Below are 15,439 nucleotides of genomic sequence, written 5' to 3'. Positions count from 1 at the left end.
TTTATTACTTTGGCTGTCCTTTCTAAATACTTGGTGTATACAACACTGCTGACATATTATAGACTTAGAAACTTGTTAAATTGGGAATTTAAAGAGAATACATTTAAGAATACAGGGACCCCAGGGCAAACATTTTGTATGAATTCCACTTAAATGTTGAGGCACGGAGTCAGGCAAAATATTCAGATGTCGTTGTCAGGAGTTAAGTACTTTCCTAAAATACCTGTGTAGGAATCTAGTGAAATTTCACACATCCTACAACTCCAGAACAATTATTAGAATTTAAACAGTTTGAGTAGAGAGGCCTAAAATGAGAAAATTACCTTTGGCAATGAGTCCAGACCTAAGTTACCCTAATTGAACTCACTAAAGAGGAGAATCTTTTCTATCCTATACTGCTACAGTTGAATTTTGAAACCCTTGTGTAATATTCTTTTCCTTCTTGTATTTGTATTTTATATGAACACTGTGTAAGGATTTAGAGGTTCCAGACTTTCCTTGGTAATGTCCTGATAGCTTCATAACATTGTAAAATAATGATGTACAAGACTGATTATCCTTATATGTGGTCTTCACCCAGAGTGAAGTGCCATAAACATATGAGAAAAACACCCTCAGTCACTCTTAAATTATGAAAAAGCTTATGAACCAAAATCCGTAACTCCTGACGTATTCTTCCATCTTTGCTAATGCTTGACATTTAATCATAATTTAGACCTTTATCACATCATCTTGCAGTGTTATAAGTGAAGAGTTAAAGAGCTGCATGTTTTAGATGCTTTGGATTTAGTTGGAAGTGATCTAAACAGTTGAAAAAAACACTTAAGCATCAAAGTGGTGTAATCAGTCGTCATTATTGTGGTCCGAATATAAAGCTTGGATGACTGATAGGTGATAAAATAAGCCACTGTTCCACTGTTAAGCTGGGTTGCTCACAAAGTGTATGGGATCACCTAGTAAAACAGTATGTTGATAGAGGATGTATTACTGGATGCTGCCATAAGTGACCAGTATAATCATTCACGCTGTTCTGAAATGCTTTACAAGGCTGTGCTCTCATTTAAGAAAATTCACATAGGTGAATGGATCGCCCTTACTCAGTTTTAAAAGCGTTCCTACAGTTAATGAGGGAAAATTCTCATCCGTCAACAATCTGATGCTGACTTCATGTGTGCCGAGCACAGAAGTGGCAGCTCCCAGTGGTTTTGTTTGAACTAGCCCTCCCGGACTAGCACAGTCGGCATTGTTTTAGTCTACCATTGGTAAACAGTGTTGAGGTTTTTATCACAACAGAGGAATCGTGATTAAAAACTTCAGTGATAGAAGTGTATTTGTCATACCTAATTCTCAAGCTCTTTGGTATGATTAGGAAATGCAGGTAAGGGTATCATGAATTTGGACCAGTTTTAGTAGTTACCCAGGCAGTGCTGTTCCTGTGGATGGAGCGCCCCAACTGGTGAATGGGAATGGGAATAGCCTGAACTTTGTCTTCTCTTTACAGGCAGAGCTTGTCGATGTGCAATATGGGACTGTGGAAGACTTGGTCCGGATTCAAGCCATTACAAACGTGACCAAAAAAATAGCACTTTTGAAGCTAGGACAATCACCTTTGCTCTATAAGGTTAGTTATGTGCTTGCCATACTTTGATTGATTTATTCGTTTGGCGTTCAGTTTCTAAATACCAAAACAAGGCCTTTCCCACTCTTATCACGGTAAGTCAGGATTTATTGTCATTCAGATTCTTAATACTAACTAATTGGACCTACAGTGGCTATTATATTTTCCTGTTATTGATTTCGCTGCATATGTTAACAGTGCACCAGTACTATGCCATCTTTTCCCTGAGTGTACCATAAGCCTTTTGGCAAATAAATCCCTAAAAGAAGTAACAGAGCCCAAGGAGAGAAAAACAACAACTGAGATTAGGACCAGTTGGATCTTTGTCTGCTAAAAATGTTTATATAATAGTGCACTAAAATCTTTTATTTCAACATCAGCATGTCTACTACTTGGCCTACTGGATGCAGTTTAAGCATGCTGTGAGCTGAAAGTGAACGCCGCATGTGCTTACCTGACCTTAGGCTTTTGGGGGGGGGGGGCTTTCCACCCCCTCTGGGCTGTGTCTAAAGTCTAGCGCTTTCGGCCTTGCTACAGATGTGCAGCCGCAAGCACATTCTGAGATCGTAACCTATAGCATACGCTACGGGAGAAATAACTACTCCTTATTCAATTGTTTAAGAAATGACATTTTAACCTGATTTCGTAGTGATATAGTCTTGCTCTATGGCGAAGGTGCCATTGCCTCCTCCGTTCTTTCTGCCACTCTTACTAGCTCTGAGGGAGGAAAAGGACTGTAAGCTGGAAGACAGCATGAACTTTTCTGGTGTTTTCTGCTGTAAATGTGTAAGCGCACTATCTCAGGAGATACAGATATGTATATAAACGCCCCACCATTAATGGTCAGTCGCTCTTAATGCACAGAATGGGATTTCTTGGTCTATGAACAGGTTACTGCCAGTTCAGAATGAGCACGCTGTTTTTCTTCCGTTCTCTCCTTCGTTGTTCTTTGGTCCCAATTATATGGGGAGGGTGTATGTGTGTGTGCGCGCGCATCTGTGTTCATTCTCCTCTACCTTCAACACAGGCAGATAGCACAGAGATTAAGCTCCCTTGGTCTCTAGCACATTAGGCATGGCAGACTCAACATATAAAATACAGTTAAACTCTTAATATAAAACAACTGCCTTCTCTTGCAAATATTTCATAAACAAAAAAGCTATTGTGCCTTCAGAAAACACACTAGCCCAGTAAATAATTAAACAATTCATGCCCAATTCACAGGAGCAATTATGAAAGGCCAGTAGCTCCAGATTTTATAATTAACAGAATTTGGAGCTGCTCTGTTGGCCATAGAAAGCACAGTTGAGACTAGAACACAGGTTCAGAAAATGGCCACTTAATTTTTTTTTTTTTTAAAGGAATAATAGTTGCCTCAATAAAAATGCCCATTTCAGCTGAGTAACTTTAGCTATTTATCTAAATTATATAGATGCAATCTAATTATGTTCACAAACAGTCAGTTACTGTTGTTGGAATTTGGCTGTTGTGCATCATGTCTGCCAATAAGATTGTACATGCCGTTTCACTGCTAACTGACAAAAAGTAACGAAAGAGCTCATAAAACACTAATTTGATAAAGATACAAAGTTGACTGTAATATAATTGTCTACAGTGTCTGTAAGACTGACTTTTTACCAATTTAATCTCTATTTCTGTAAGGACATCTTAGGAGCTTTTACTTTGGATTGGCTCTAGCCTGGTCCCAAGCAATAAGTGCTTATCAGTGTTTGAAGTGTATTAGCTGCACTCTTGGTGCTCATCTTCTGCTTTAATTTTCTACAAAAGAATCCACTTTGCCTGTTTAGAGACTGTTACACAATATGAACCACAGTGTGGTAAGCGGGTTGATCAGGAGATTCACTTCAAAAGTAGTGAACTCCTGATCTGAGCTAAGATGGAAACCACCCACCCGTATCTGGCTTCACTTTAAGAATGCTCACTGAAGTCTTTAGGAAAAAAACAAACAAAAACCCCAAAAACCAGTCCTCCAAAGCTACTTTTTGTGCTCTGCTTGATTGATAAAGACTGGAAGTTTGGCCTTCACTTTATTTGTTATTTCTTCTTTTTGAGGTTGCAAACTCTTCCTTTTGGAATATAAATTGCAAATGGTGTCTTTTGGCTGTAAAATAATTGTAATCTTTTAGAAATATGAGAAAATATGTGTTAAGTTATCAGAAATAGATTTTCCTTTCATAAGGATTATTTGTATGTGAAAGAGAAAGATAGCTTCACAGAGGAAGTCCTACTGGTTTAAATGGGCCCAGTATCTCACTGCTGAATCTACTTTTTGTGTCTTCCCCCCTCCTCCCCAATCTTTGTGTTTCTATACTTAGAGTTTCACATTTCTGTTTCAGCAGACAGCTCTCTCTGTTTGCCTATTTTTTCCTTATCTCTGACTTCCACGTGCTTGGGTTTACATCCCGTTAAAACAGAAAGCTAGTTCCTAACAGAACTGTCACTGTGTTTTTTTTTTCCCCATTGCTTTTCTCCCTAATCTCTGCATTTAACTTGCATTTTAATGTGCTTTAATTTCTCATTATTTTTACTTTATATGGCCTGCTCAGGATTAGGGTCTCATTTTTACATGTTATGTACCAACATACATAAGGAGGTTTTATCTTCATGCCACAGAGTTTCCTACATGTCTTTATTTTTCATTTTCCCTTGCACATGTATACTTTTCATCTCTCCCTCTTTTACTGCCACCTAGTCTATTTTTCATGCATTCTTCCTGTTTTCCCCTTTTATTTTTTTATTCCCCCCCCCTTTTTTTTTTAATCTCCCCTGTTCTTTCTCTCCGTATTGAGTCCATCGGAAAAAGCTTGAAAGAAGTAATAAGCTGCCACTGGCAAAAAAATCACCATGAAAACTGAAGAACTTTTCTTTACTCCTTACATTACATTAAGCAGAAAGAAGTATGTGCAGATAAAAGCAGTTTGTACAAGGTGACAATTAATAGAAATATGCCAAAGTGATATAAATTGTTATATTTGAAAAAAATTGAGTAACTGGCAATATTTTTTGCTGTGGGGGTTTAGTTTGGTCTTTTATGGAGGGTTGGAGGAGGGTTAGACTTGAAACTAATTTGGAGCTTTTACATTAAGCCACTCAGCTTGGGCCTATCTCATATCTTCACACATGCTTGCTGAAAACAGTAGATGGGAGGGAGCTTCGAGTAGATAGAGAAGGGATGTGGAGTATAAAAGAAAAGCTGGAAGTTAATGTACTGTTAGAATATGCGGTTGAATCCTTAACATGAGTAATTTCTGTCAAATTTGGTAAGGTTGCCTGCATAAATAAATGCTGCTTTGTGCGAACAAGATTTGTAAAAATTTGACCTTAAGGTTATTTCTGTAATTAATTTTAGAGACCATGTTGGAAGACCTCAGTGCCATGGAAAGTTTGAGAAACCACTCCCCTAGAAGGGGCATGGAATTGACACCCACAGTTAGCAGACAGATTCTGCCTTTGCAAGGTTGAATTACTTAACTCTGAATACCTTTCAATATTCTTTAATAGTGCTGTGGACATATATTAATACTTTGAATTTAATCTTCAGATATTACTGGCAGTTTTGTACTTTGCATCAGGGCAAGAGACATGGCACTTACGGCAGTAGGCACATTCGCCAGAGTTTAGGCAGAGCCACGCAGATGCATCCCGATCCTTTAAGGTGGACCCTTTCAAATAAAAAATGGGTTAATACAGCTATGTGATCAATTATACATACAAAAAGGAAGAGCATGCACCCTATTTTTATAGTAGTGCAAAGTATCCAAAGAGAGCATGGAGTCTGAAAAATTCAAACAGGTAGAGCTTACAGTTTTGTGATAAGAAGGTAATAAAAAGGCATATATATTAAAAGATCTATTAATAACAGAGTAGAGAAGAGGTTCAGCAAGTGGTTTTGGCTTTGATATGGCACTGATAAGATCAGTAAGGGAATAAAATTCTGCAATCTGTTTTAAAATGAATAGAAGTGGGAGAAAAGAATGACAGAAATGTTTCAAGGGGTGATGAAAGCTACAGTACAGCAAAGGCAGAGTCATTTTCAAATGCAGTGGAAAGAGGTTTAGGAATTTACAACTTAGGCACTTACAGTGATGATTTTCTGTGGCAGTGCAGACCAAGCGAGCTGATTCAGCAGTGAAGCGCAGGAGTACTCGTATGATGCATTAACTTGGTGCGGCTAAGTAATCCCTTGCTAAAGGGCAGTAATGAGTAACTGACAGAAGGCAAATTCTTAAACTACTATGGCTGCTTCAAAAGGGATCTTGTGACTACAGTTGGAGATAGTTAAGGAGCTGAATTGTTCTTGAATAAAGAGGGAAGTGGGTTAAGGGAGAAAAAAGACCTTTTCTACAGAGCAAATTGAAACTAGGCGAATTTAGAATAAAACTGATGCACAACTGGAACTAATTTCTAGAGAAAAGGTAGAATATGTATTTCCTCAGGCCTTCAAACTGAAGTGACTGTCTTCTGGTATTCTGGCTAGAAGGAAAATTTGCTTCCATCAAACAGAAGCTGCGCTTTGGTTGACCTCGTTATTGGGATCGCTGGTGAGCTTTAGTAGCCAGTTATATACGGGAGGTCAAAGCAAACTGACTTATGTCCTTGAGTGAGTTGGATCCATAAATGAGGGAAAGATAGCAAAAGTTATTGCTAGTGACTAAGCAGATCACTTTTGTAATGTGAAATACCTCCTCGAGAAAGAGCAGCTTGAGTTGTCTGCTCTGTTTATAGACAGAAACATCCTCTTCCAATAGCATAGAATGTGTGGTGACACAAAGATTGATTAAACACCTTACCAGCACGCAGCTACACTGCCCTAAAGCTCATCTGAGCTGATGACTGTGAGTGCATAAAAGAAATAAGAGGATTTTTTTATTTTTTTAAAGGGAGAATTGCACAGTAAGTTCAATATGCAAAAAGTTTTTCCAGCCTCCAGAAATACCAAAATTGGATTCATTTTTTGAAGAATATTGTGAGTCTTGATCATGATTTAGTCTTTTGAGTTTGAGGTTCAAGAAAAAGCCATAATTTCTGTCCTAAATTAACTTTTAATAGAGTAACAAGAGCCCTGAAGGCCAAACCACTTCATCTTTAAAATGTTCGCATATTAACATTTTTTCACATCTATTAAATGAAGATGTTGTTTTAATGTGTAAATATCTATACTTATTTTAATAATTTATTGCCTTCATAAATATTCATAAAATTGCTTTTTAACTGTCATAAAGTTTAAAAAATGTGATTGCTTGCATGTTTATGCAGACGTTATCGGCAGACATTTATGGATGAGAATTTACTAAATAGCAAACACTAAAGAGTCTTAAAGGCAATTTGTAAAAGGCTTCTATTTAATAACTGTTTTAAGTATATTTACTTTGGAAAAAATCATTATACTTTTCTACTGTCTACATTGTTTATTTCGTTTTTATTTTTTTATTTTGGATTTTTCCCTCTGGTACTTTTTATGGCTAGCACATAACTGTGAAGATTACATTTTAAATCTGTATTTAACTAGGAATGACTTTTTCTCTCTTCTCCCTCCCCATATATACAAGTGCGCGTGTGCGCGCACACACACAAATTATATCAAATGAAAAGTATTTTAGGGATTGTTAATGTCTTATATACATTTTTATTACTATGAACACTATTTTTTTTTATGTAGTACGATGGAATTTTTTCAAAGGTTCCTGAAGTTTTTAGATACCCATTTCCTGTGTGAGTGCTATGGGATTTATAATTATGTTATAGTCCTTCCTACATCCCCTTTTGAAAATTTGAGCCATACGTATAGGTAGTGTGGATAAAAGTCATAGAAGCATATAAAACCAGACTTGGAGACCTGGATCGGAAGTGATAATCTAGTCCATTCTTCAGGCAAGAAATTTTGTAATCTTCCTCTGTAATGTTTTCCAGCACTGCACCATTCAGTACTGCACTACAAGCCGATTATTTTTTGTTCTGTCCACTGTGAATGTGGCAGAAAAATTACTCCTTTTTTCTTCACAGTAAACTCTTCCATCCTGCTTTGCACTCTTCTCTTCTTTAGATGGAGTAACTCCAGTTCTTTCAGTCTTTCTTCATGTCACGTTGTCTAGACCTTTGGTGGTTGTTGTCTACTGAATTGTCTTCAGTTAGTTCAAAACTTTCTTGATGTGCTTTCCCTGAAAATTACATATATCCTTCCAGCTGAGCTTTGCCAGGGCAGAGCAGAATGAAGGAGATTACTTTGTCTTGCTTCTGTTTATATACCTCAGTATAATGTATAACATTTTTTGCAGCAACTTGACAAAGGTTAGGATGTTATAATCCCCATGTTTTGTTTTGGTCAGATATTTCTACAAAACTTCTTTTCATCTTCTGTTTTTACAATCGATTATTCCTGCCTCAGGGTAGTAAACTGTGCTTGAACAACAACATATTTCTCAGGATTTCTGTGATTTATCATCATTTAAAAAACTAATCTCACTTCCCAAAATTCTGGTAGTTCCTCTTGATCTGAGGAATCAGATTTACTTCAAGTTGATTGATAAAGATCAGATTTGTTGATACAGAATTTTTTATTTAGCCAGATAACTTATATTCCCACAAAATATGGTAGTTCTTTTTGTCCTGAAGGAACTACTAGTTCTCTTGTAGCCCACCTGTTTGTGAGAATCAAGTCTGAAGAATACTCCCTTTTAATAGCTTTTTCCACTTTCTGTATCAAAAAATTCTGTACCAAGGCCTTCTAAAAAAAATTACTGGACAATCATCTGTGCCAAAAAGCTGATATGTAATTAAGATTTCACATTACCATCAAATCTTCTATTTTGAGTGATTCTTTTGGTTGCCTGTTTACCTCATCTTCCTGATTTCGTGATCCTTGGACTGATAAAGCACAAGGTAATTTGCTGTTTAATGATGAGAAAAGTTCTGTTTGTCTTGAAGAAAGATCATATGGCTTCCTTCATCTGAAAGTGTATCAAATTATCAAACTGATAGGCATACTTCTCAGCTTTATTCCTCCTGCTTTGACTGATGACAATACTTTCTTGTCCTTCTGAGCGGGAGCCAGCCATAATAGTGAATTAGAGAAGCCTGGAGACACCCTGCCTGGATGTCATTTTCTGTGTTGGGGTGATTGAGGATACCGCCCCCAACCCACTGAATATACCTACCTGTGAAAAAAATCTCTGCACAGACTTAACCACTTAATTCTTCATCCTCGGGTCATAGTTTAAAATTTGCTTTGCAAATTTAGTTTAAAACATAACTTCAAAAAAATGAAAGTATAGATTGTGAATTCTTCCTTCTTTGTGAGGTACTAGGAGAAAGCAAACTGAGAAATGTTATTGACTTGAGAAATCTGTATTCGGCGATTAAAAAATGTCAAGAGAGTGATTTTTGTACTGCTGAATGGAACCAAATCACACTGAGCTCTATTGTTCCCTTCCTAGGAGGCAGTTACTACCCAGAATTATTTAAAGTGAGCATGTCAGTTCACACCGTACTTATTCCAACGTTCAGTAACAGAGAGATGATGTACTGTGACCTATACCACCTAAAAGGGAAGCAATGCCAATGCACTTATAAATCCGATCTGTGTTTGTCCAGAGGAATACAAAATAGTTGGCAAAATTTTGCTCTACCATCCTTTTAGTCCAGTGCACTGTAGTAAATACAAGTAGGGTAAGAATTCCTTCTTTCTGCAGTATAAACAGAGGAAAGCAATTCATGCTTGTAAGCAATAAGAAGAATGTTTAAGGGATGGGGTAGCAGAAAAGCAATGGAAAGCTGGAAGGAAGCAATGTAGCGCAACTTGTCAGCATGCTCAAGTAATTAACATTTTGGTTGTAACGGTAAAAGGGCTTTCGCTTAATACTCGTTTCTGTTTTGATTACAAAATCCTGGATTTGTTTGAATGGATGGAGAAATGAGCTATTAGCAGAGTAAACGGAGAGAGGTTTAAGTTAATGAGCAAAACTGGATATTGATTATTCTGCATGTCTGGTGCCACGGTGCTTTTTCTGAATGTTTTGAGAATTCATTGCTGTTTTACATACATACTTGCAGTCCCAGCTCAAGTTCTCGTTCTCTCTGTTGCTTCTGGGTTGATAGAGAAGTTTCTGAAGTCCCTCTGCTAAGTCAAACACTAAATTCTCAGCTATTCAGCTGGGTACCATGGTCCTGTTATCTTCAGTAATGTGCAACACTTAAGAAAATAATTCTGAATATTTGTATGCTCAATTGGATGTTTAACTGCACATTAACTACATATGCTAAACACATTCTTTAAAAAATTAGTCCAGCTCGCATTATGAGTCACTGTTTCCAGAGGAAAGGGGCTGTCCGTTTTATTGCATGCCTTCTCCTATTAGTATAATAGGCTTAAATTGAGTGAGACTGTAAGTGGCTTTCATTCAAAACTAGAGGATAGCCAACTCATTAAAATTTGATACGGGGGGTCCTCTGAAGCTCCTGTCAGATTTTAGAGGTGTGAAACCCAAGCATAATTTTCTATTTTATCAAGCCCTTTAAAGTGAGTAGTAAATGCAGTCATCCAATTTACTGTCTGAGTGCCATGTCCTGATAAATGGAGCAAAGTCAAGTGAAATGGCTTTGCTGCAAGGCAATTGTTCTGAAGTAGAGCAGAGTGAAGAAATCCATAGCCTCAGTTTGGACCTCACAGCCTTAAATCCACACAGCTGACCAGCTCCTGAAGGGCAATAGGAAAGACTTGCTTTCTTTCCATCATAAAATCTAAACCTTTTAGCTTTGGTCGTTCTGCAGACGCACTAGCCATACTTCTGCTGTGGCCTTGGTGCTTTTCCTGTTGGTTATATAAAGAAGTATGGGCCTCTTTTCTGTCTGAGTCATTAACTGAGCAGGTGCTTCATATTTCTTGAGCTTGGACTTCGTGGAAGAGCCACTGCCAGACAAATTATCTGGACCTCTTTTTATCTCATGTTTCCAGACCGTGCTGTGTGATTTCAACAACATCTGAGAAAGTGAAAAAGAAAATGGAACAGTAGAGATGAGGAGTGAATATATGAAATCTGATTCTGAAAGAATAGATCTGTCTCCGGGTGGATTCTTTCAAAGTATCAGATACAGAAACATACAGAATAATACAAACAATGCCATTATTCTTCAGAATTGTCCAAACAACTCTGCGAAGGATAACTAGAGACCTGTACTGTACATGCTGGTTATTTTAAATTTTTGGGATTAGCGACTAGAGGACAAGGTGATCTTTCTTCTGACAATAAATGTTATATAAATATCATCCTCGTTCTGTTGTGAATTTGAATTATATAGTGTATGCTGTAGCAGTTACTGGTCTATTATTTCATTAAAAACAAGTTATGACTGCTCTCTGGACTTTTTATGCTTTGTTTTCTAGGTTTTGGGGTTTTTTTCTTTCACAGTAGTTATTTTTTAATATTAAGTTTCTCGATTTACCTGCCTGTGAACTGATTTGAAAATTATCAAAAGTCATTATTGCTGAACAAAGTTTTTATGTAAAACTTCTTTAACAGTTAAAAAAGTGAATAGTTCTGTTCCTAGAACCAACATTTTCTTTGGTAAATCATAATGTCACAGATTGTTTCTACTTACCCAACTACTAGAGCAATGTTCATGCCTACTGAGTTTTTTTTTTTTTTTTTTGATCACCTGCCCTTTAAAATGTATCTAATTTAACACAATTAAGGAAAAAATGTTTTAGTAACCCAGCCGGTTCTCTGAATAGGAATGGCTTTGAAGCGGGTCCTACATTTTGGTCAATATAGCCAGGTCCAGAACTTCGTTTGTTTTGTGTTTATGTTCTGAATAGCTTTAGAGATTCATCTGTGAATCATTTGGCTCACAAAATGAGCACTTGTGATTTATATATGAAAATCTGAATTCTGCCTTTTCAAATACACTTGTAGTTTGCACTGTGACCAGAACTTTGAGTAGAAATGTGGTCCTGCTGAATGGTGATAGCCAGGCTTTTCATTGGCCTCAGTGGAACCAGGTTTTTATATTTTTCCTTTTTATACGATATATTCTATAGCCTAAGGAAGTTTTTTATTATTTCCCTAAGTTTTTTGAAGTACTCTCTTCAGATCCTCTGTAGTTGAGTTTTGTGGAACATAGCTGGGTAAAATATATAACCATTTGTCCTTAGAGTTTTGGGAGTTTTCTTTTTCTTCTTTTAGGGGCTTTCTGCACTATATTCTTTCTTTTTCTCTTTCTTTCCATTATATAATGATGAAAGAGTGCTAGAACACCAAAGTCAGAATTTTATTCTTCGCCTTTTGGGGCTTGTATCTGTTTCCAATGACATTTATACACGAACGTGAATTTGAAAAGGGCTGAGTCTGTCATTATGAATATAATTGGCACCCTTTCTGCAACTACAGCAATAACCACTTGGAATGTTTCATTTAGTTTGATTGTCCAAACATTAAACTAACTTTCTGTGCAGAAGTTGATTCTTCTACAATTAACATATTCAGTAAAATAAAAAGATTGTGCATTTCAATGAAAGAACTGAGGCATTTTAATTTCATCTTTAGGTCTGAGTGAATAATTAACAGCAAGCAACTTGCCCTATCTTTTCTATTAACTCTAGAGCTAGCTGTAAATTGAATTAAATAAATTGTGAATTTATATATAATCCTACTACATTCTGATGCTTCTAAAGTGGTTGACACTTTTTAATACAAATAGTCAAGGATGTTACATACAGTAAGTTTCCTGAGCTTCCTGATACTCATTAGGAGAGAAAACAAAAGTTGCATGCGCGCAGTCAACATTAAGATAAAATTGGTGAAGGTTACTTTCCTAAATCAGCTTAGGATGCCATGTGTTTACTAGTATGTTTTCTTTAGTAGTTCCAAATTTTTTATCACTTTTATATTTTGATTTTTTTTAAATCAGATTCTTCATCAGATTTTAAAAAAAGGCCATAAAACATTGCTTATGATGGCCTCGTAATTGTAAATAATCACAGTATGTGCATTGGCTGAGACTTGTCAGCGCAGCACACAGTTGTGTCTAGATACAGGTAATATTTTAGATAGAGGACAATATTTGCATTTTGCGAAGGTTATAAGAGTGGCTGCGCTGACACAAGGCTGTTATTTATGACTTCCCACTGCAAGTTATTATGCAGGCATCATAAGAGCTCTTACCACACTGCCTCTGAAGTGACCTTGAGGTGACCTAGAGAGCCCACCCTTTCAATAAGAAGGAAGCATATTTTTCATTTCTAAGTCAATCTTGGTTTTCCCTAGAGTGGAAACTGATTATATTGCCTTTTATAGCAGTATTCAGTTATATGTGATGTTTTTATGATATAAACTGTCCATTGGGGAACTGACCTGATAACTCATTTCAGCCTGGCCTCCTGCTGTGATCTCGGAGAAGAAAAGATAACATTTAATCCACTTAACCACCTGACCTTGTCGCTTGTATGAAGTTTATCATATTATCGTCTGTATGATACCAGGCAAATTCAAATCTGATGGTTCAGGTGGTGTTTGAATTCCAGTTTTAAGAAGTCTTTATGACGGATTAGAGTAGCCCTGTGCATCTGACTACTGAATAGAAATAGAATATATGTAAGTATCATATTTGCATGCTACTTAACGCTTTGCATTAAGGGAAGTGCTTTTGAAAGTTGGCCAGTGCAGCCATTGCATTAGCCAACAAAAATGTGGTTGGAAAAATGGTACAGAATATCATAAAAGTAAGGAAATTTTTACTAAAGAGTAATTACATTTCATTCCTTTTCAGTGCAGTGTGATTCGTCATAGATAACGTTACTGTTGGTGAGAGATTGAGGTCTTAATATTTTAAAAAATGCATGCAAGGGTATCATGCCCAGAAGCTTTTGTGTGCGACAATTGCATATGCAAGATAATCTGTCTGCAAATGCCTGTGCTGTAGTGTTTTCCTCTGCACGTTTTTTCATGTAGCTTTTTCTGGAAAACTTTTATTTTTAAATGTAAAATGGGTGTCACAATATATTTTGCATTTTGAAGTAAGTTTATTATATAAATGATCATTTACTGATTTTGTTTGCCGATAGACCTGACTGGGATGAATTTTGAGGTGTGCCCCTGTGTGTCCCCAACAGATTTGTTGAACACTGCAAGGACTAGATGTGGCATTCTCAAAATACTTTATTTCCTTTTGAGGATGAAGTCCTTCCAAGGAATACAGATTGAGAAAGCTCTCCCATAGCCAAGGTGATATAATGATTTGGTTTGTCTCTGAAGATATTTACAAATAGTAGGAAAAAAGCTATTATCATATTCTCTAAATGCTCTACAAGAGGAGAAAAAATCATATTTAAAGGCAGGTGTGTGTCTTGTTCTTAAAGAGGAAGCAACACCTCCTTTGGTAACTTCTACTGTTGACTTGAGTCTTTGAAACAGTACCACATTAACATTTCAGGCAATTTGATTTCAAATGGTACACCTTCATTCTGGAAATCTGATAATAATTATTTTTGGGCACAGCTATATATCATGCATCTTATAATCCATGTACTTCAATTTCCTAGGTTAGACCAGCTGGGATTTTTGTGCTGATGGGTAACACATGATGTTTATTGCTTTATGAAATTTAGAGGAGGAAGGATGATCTGAAGAGACAATGTCAGTAATACGACCATGAGAACATACGACTCTGAATTTTACTGCTATCTGAAGAGAATTCTTGTGCATATTAGTAAATTTATGCATTATAAATGAAGCTGAACAACACAGGCTGCATATAGACATAGAAAGCATATGGTTATGGAAATTAATCACTGAGTAAGGAAGCAATGTACCATAATTTTAGAAGTATTAAAGAATATAAACATTTGGAGGAAATGTCATAGGTAAAACATTTTTTAAGTCAAAAGATATATAGTTCAGGATTTTTATGTTCTCTGAATTCTTCTAATATCTACTACTTCCAGAAGTAGTAGATACTCTCTACTCAGATACTTCTGAAGGCAAAGAGAGCAGCAGTTAAGGCCTCTTATTGCAGAAGATAAGAAGAAGATGATAAGGCCTCTTATTGCAGAAGAATTCATATATTGCTCCAGGTACCCACTTACTAGCATTATATCAGCCATCAATATAATTCAGGACCACCTTCTTCCACAGTCAACCATGAGACCTTGGAAAGCTTCATATCTTCTTTTTACATCTGTCTCAAATGTGGGTGTGTGTGAGAGATTTTTGGAGACAACTTTTCTCCAAAAACCACAGACTTTCCTCTCATGTGCACCAAAGGAAAGCAGGCTTTTCTTGTGTTTGAATTTCATCGGAAAAATTGCAGTTGTGTTCCTCCATGTCTTAAGTTTTCTTAAATGACAGACCATCAGATTTGTAACTCTCAGTCTGTAATCGCACAGCATGAAAAATCTATGAGCCCATGCTATGTGAAACCTGCAGAGATTCACTTTGTCCTCATCGTCACTAAAGCAATTAACAACTTATCTTTGACTATTATTCCTTCTTCATTTATTTTGGGTTGAACTGAAACATCTTGACTTTGAACTATTTTGTTTTATTGTCCAATTATTTTGAATACGTTTGTGGGTGGCATTAAAATCAAATCTGGCTGTTTTAGCAGTAAGGTGTAGTTCTTCCTATGGTCATAGGATTGGAAATAGAACCTGTGATAGTACACTGTCTTATGTTGTAATCCTTTTGAGATCTCACAAGCTGGTAAGCAAAAGGCAAGGATAAAAATGTGGTTACATTTAAAACCTGTGAGGTGATGGAACTTTTAAAGCAAAGACAAGATCTAAGCAAATACTGAAGCCACTAATTACTG

General features: G+C 36.5%; 1 protein-coding gene across 19 annotated transcripts in view; it reads left to right on the top strand.

Moving 5' to 3' along the window:
- Positions 1-15,439, top strand: part of NAALADL2 (N-acetylated alpha-linked acidic dipeptidase like 2) — a 524,823-nt gene that overhangs the window by 285,608 nt on the left and 223,776 nt on the right. For all 19 annotated transcript variants that reach the window (XR_011142818.1, XR_011142817.1, XM_068954255.1 and 16 more), the window contains one exon: positions 1,502-1,621. Coding sequence is in view for 17 of the 19 variants with exons in the window: in XM_068954255.1 (XP_068810356.1) it covers positions 1,502-1,621 (120 nt within the window). In the remaining 2 variants the exon portion in view is untranslated. The remainder of the gene's footprint in view (positions 1-1,501; positions 1,622-15,439) is intronic.

Source organism: Struthio camelus, chromosome 9 (assembly GCF_040807025.1).
Source record: "Struthio camelus isolate bStrCam1 chromosome 9, bStrCam1.hap1, whole genome shotgun sequence".
Lineage (NCBI taxonomy): Eukaryota > Metazoa > Chordata > Aves > Struthioniformes > Struthionidae > Struthio > Struthio camelus.
This window is presented reverse-complemented; position numbering and strand designations above follow the sequence as displayed.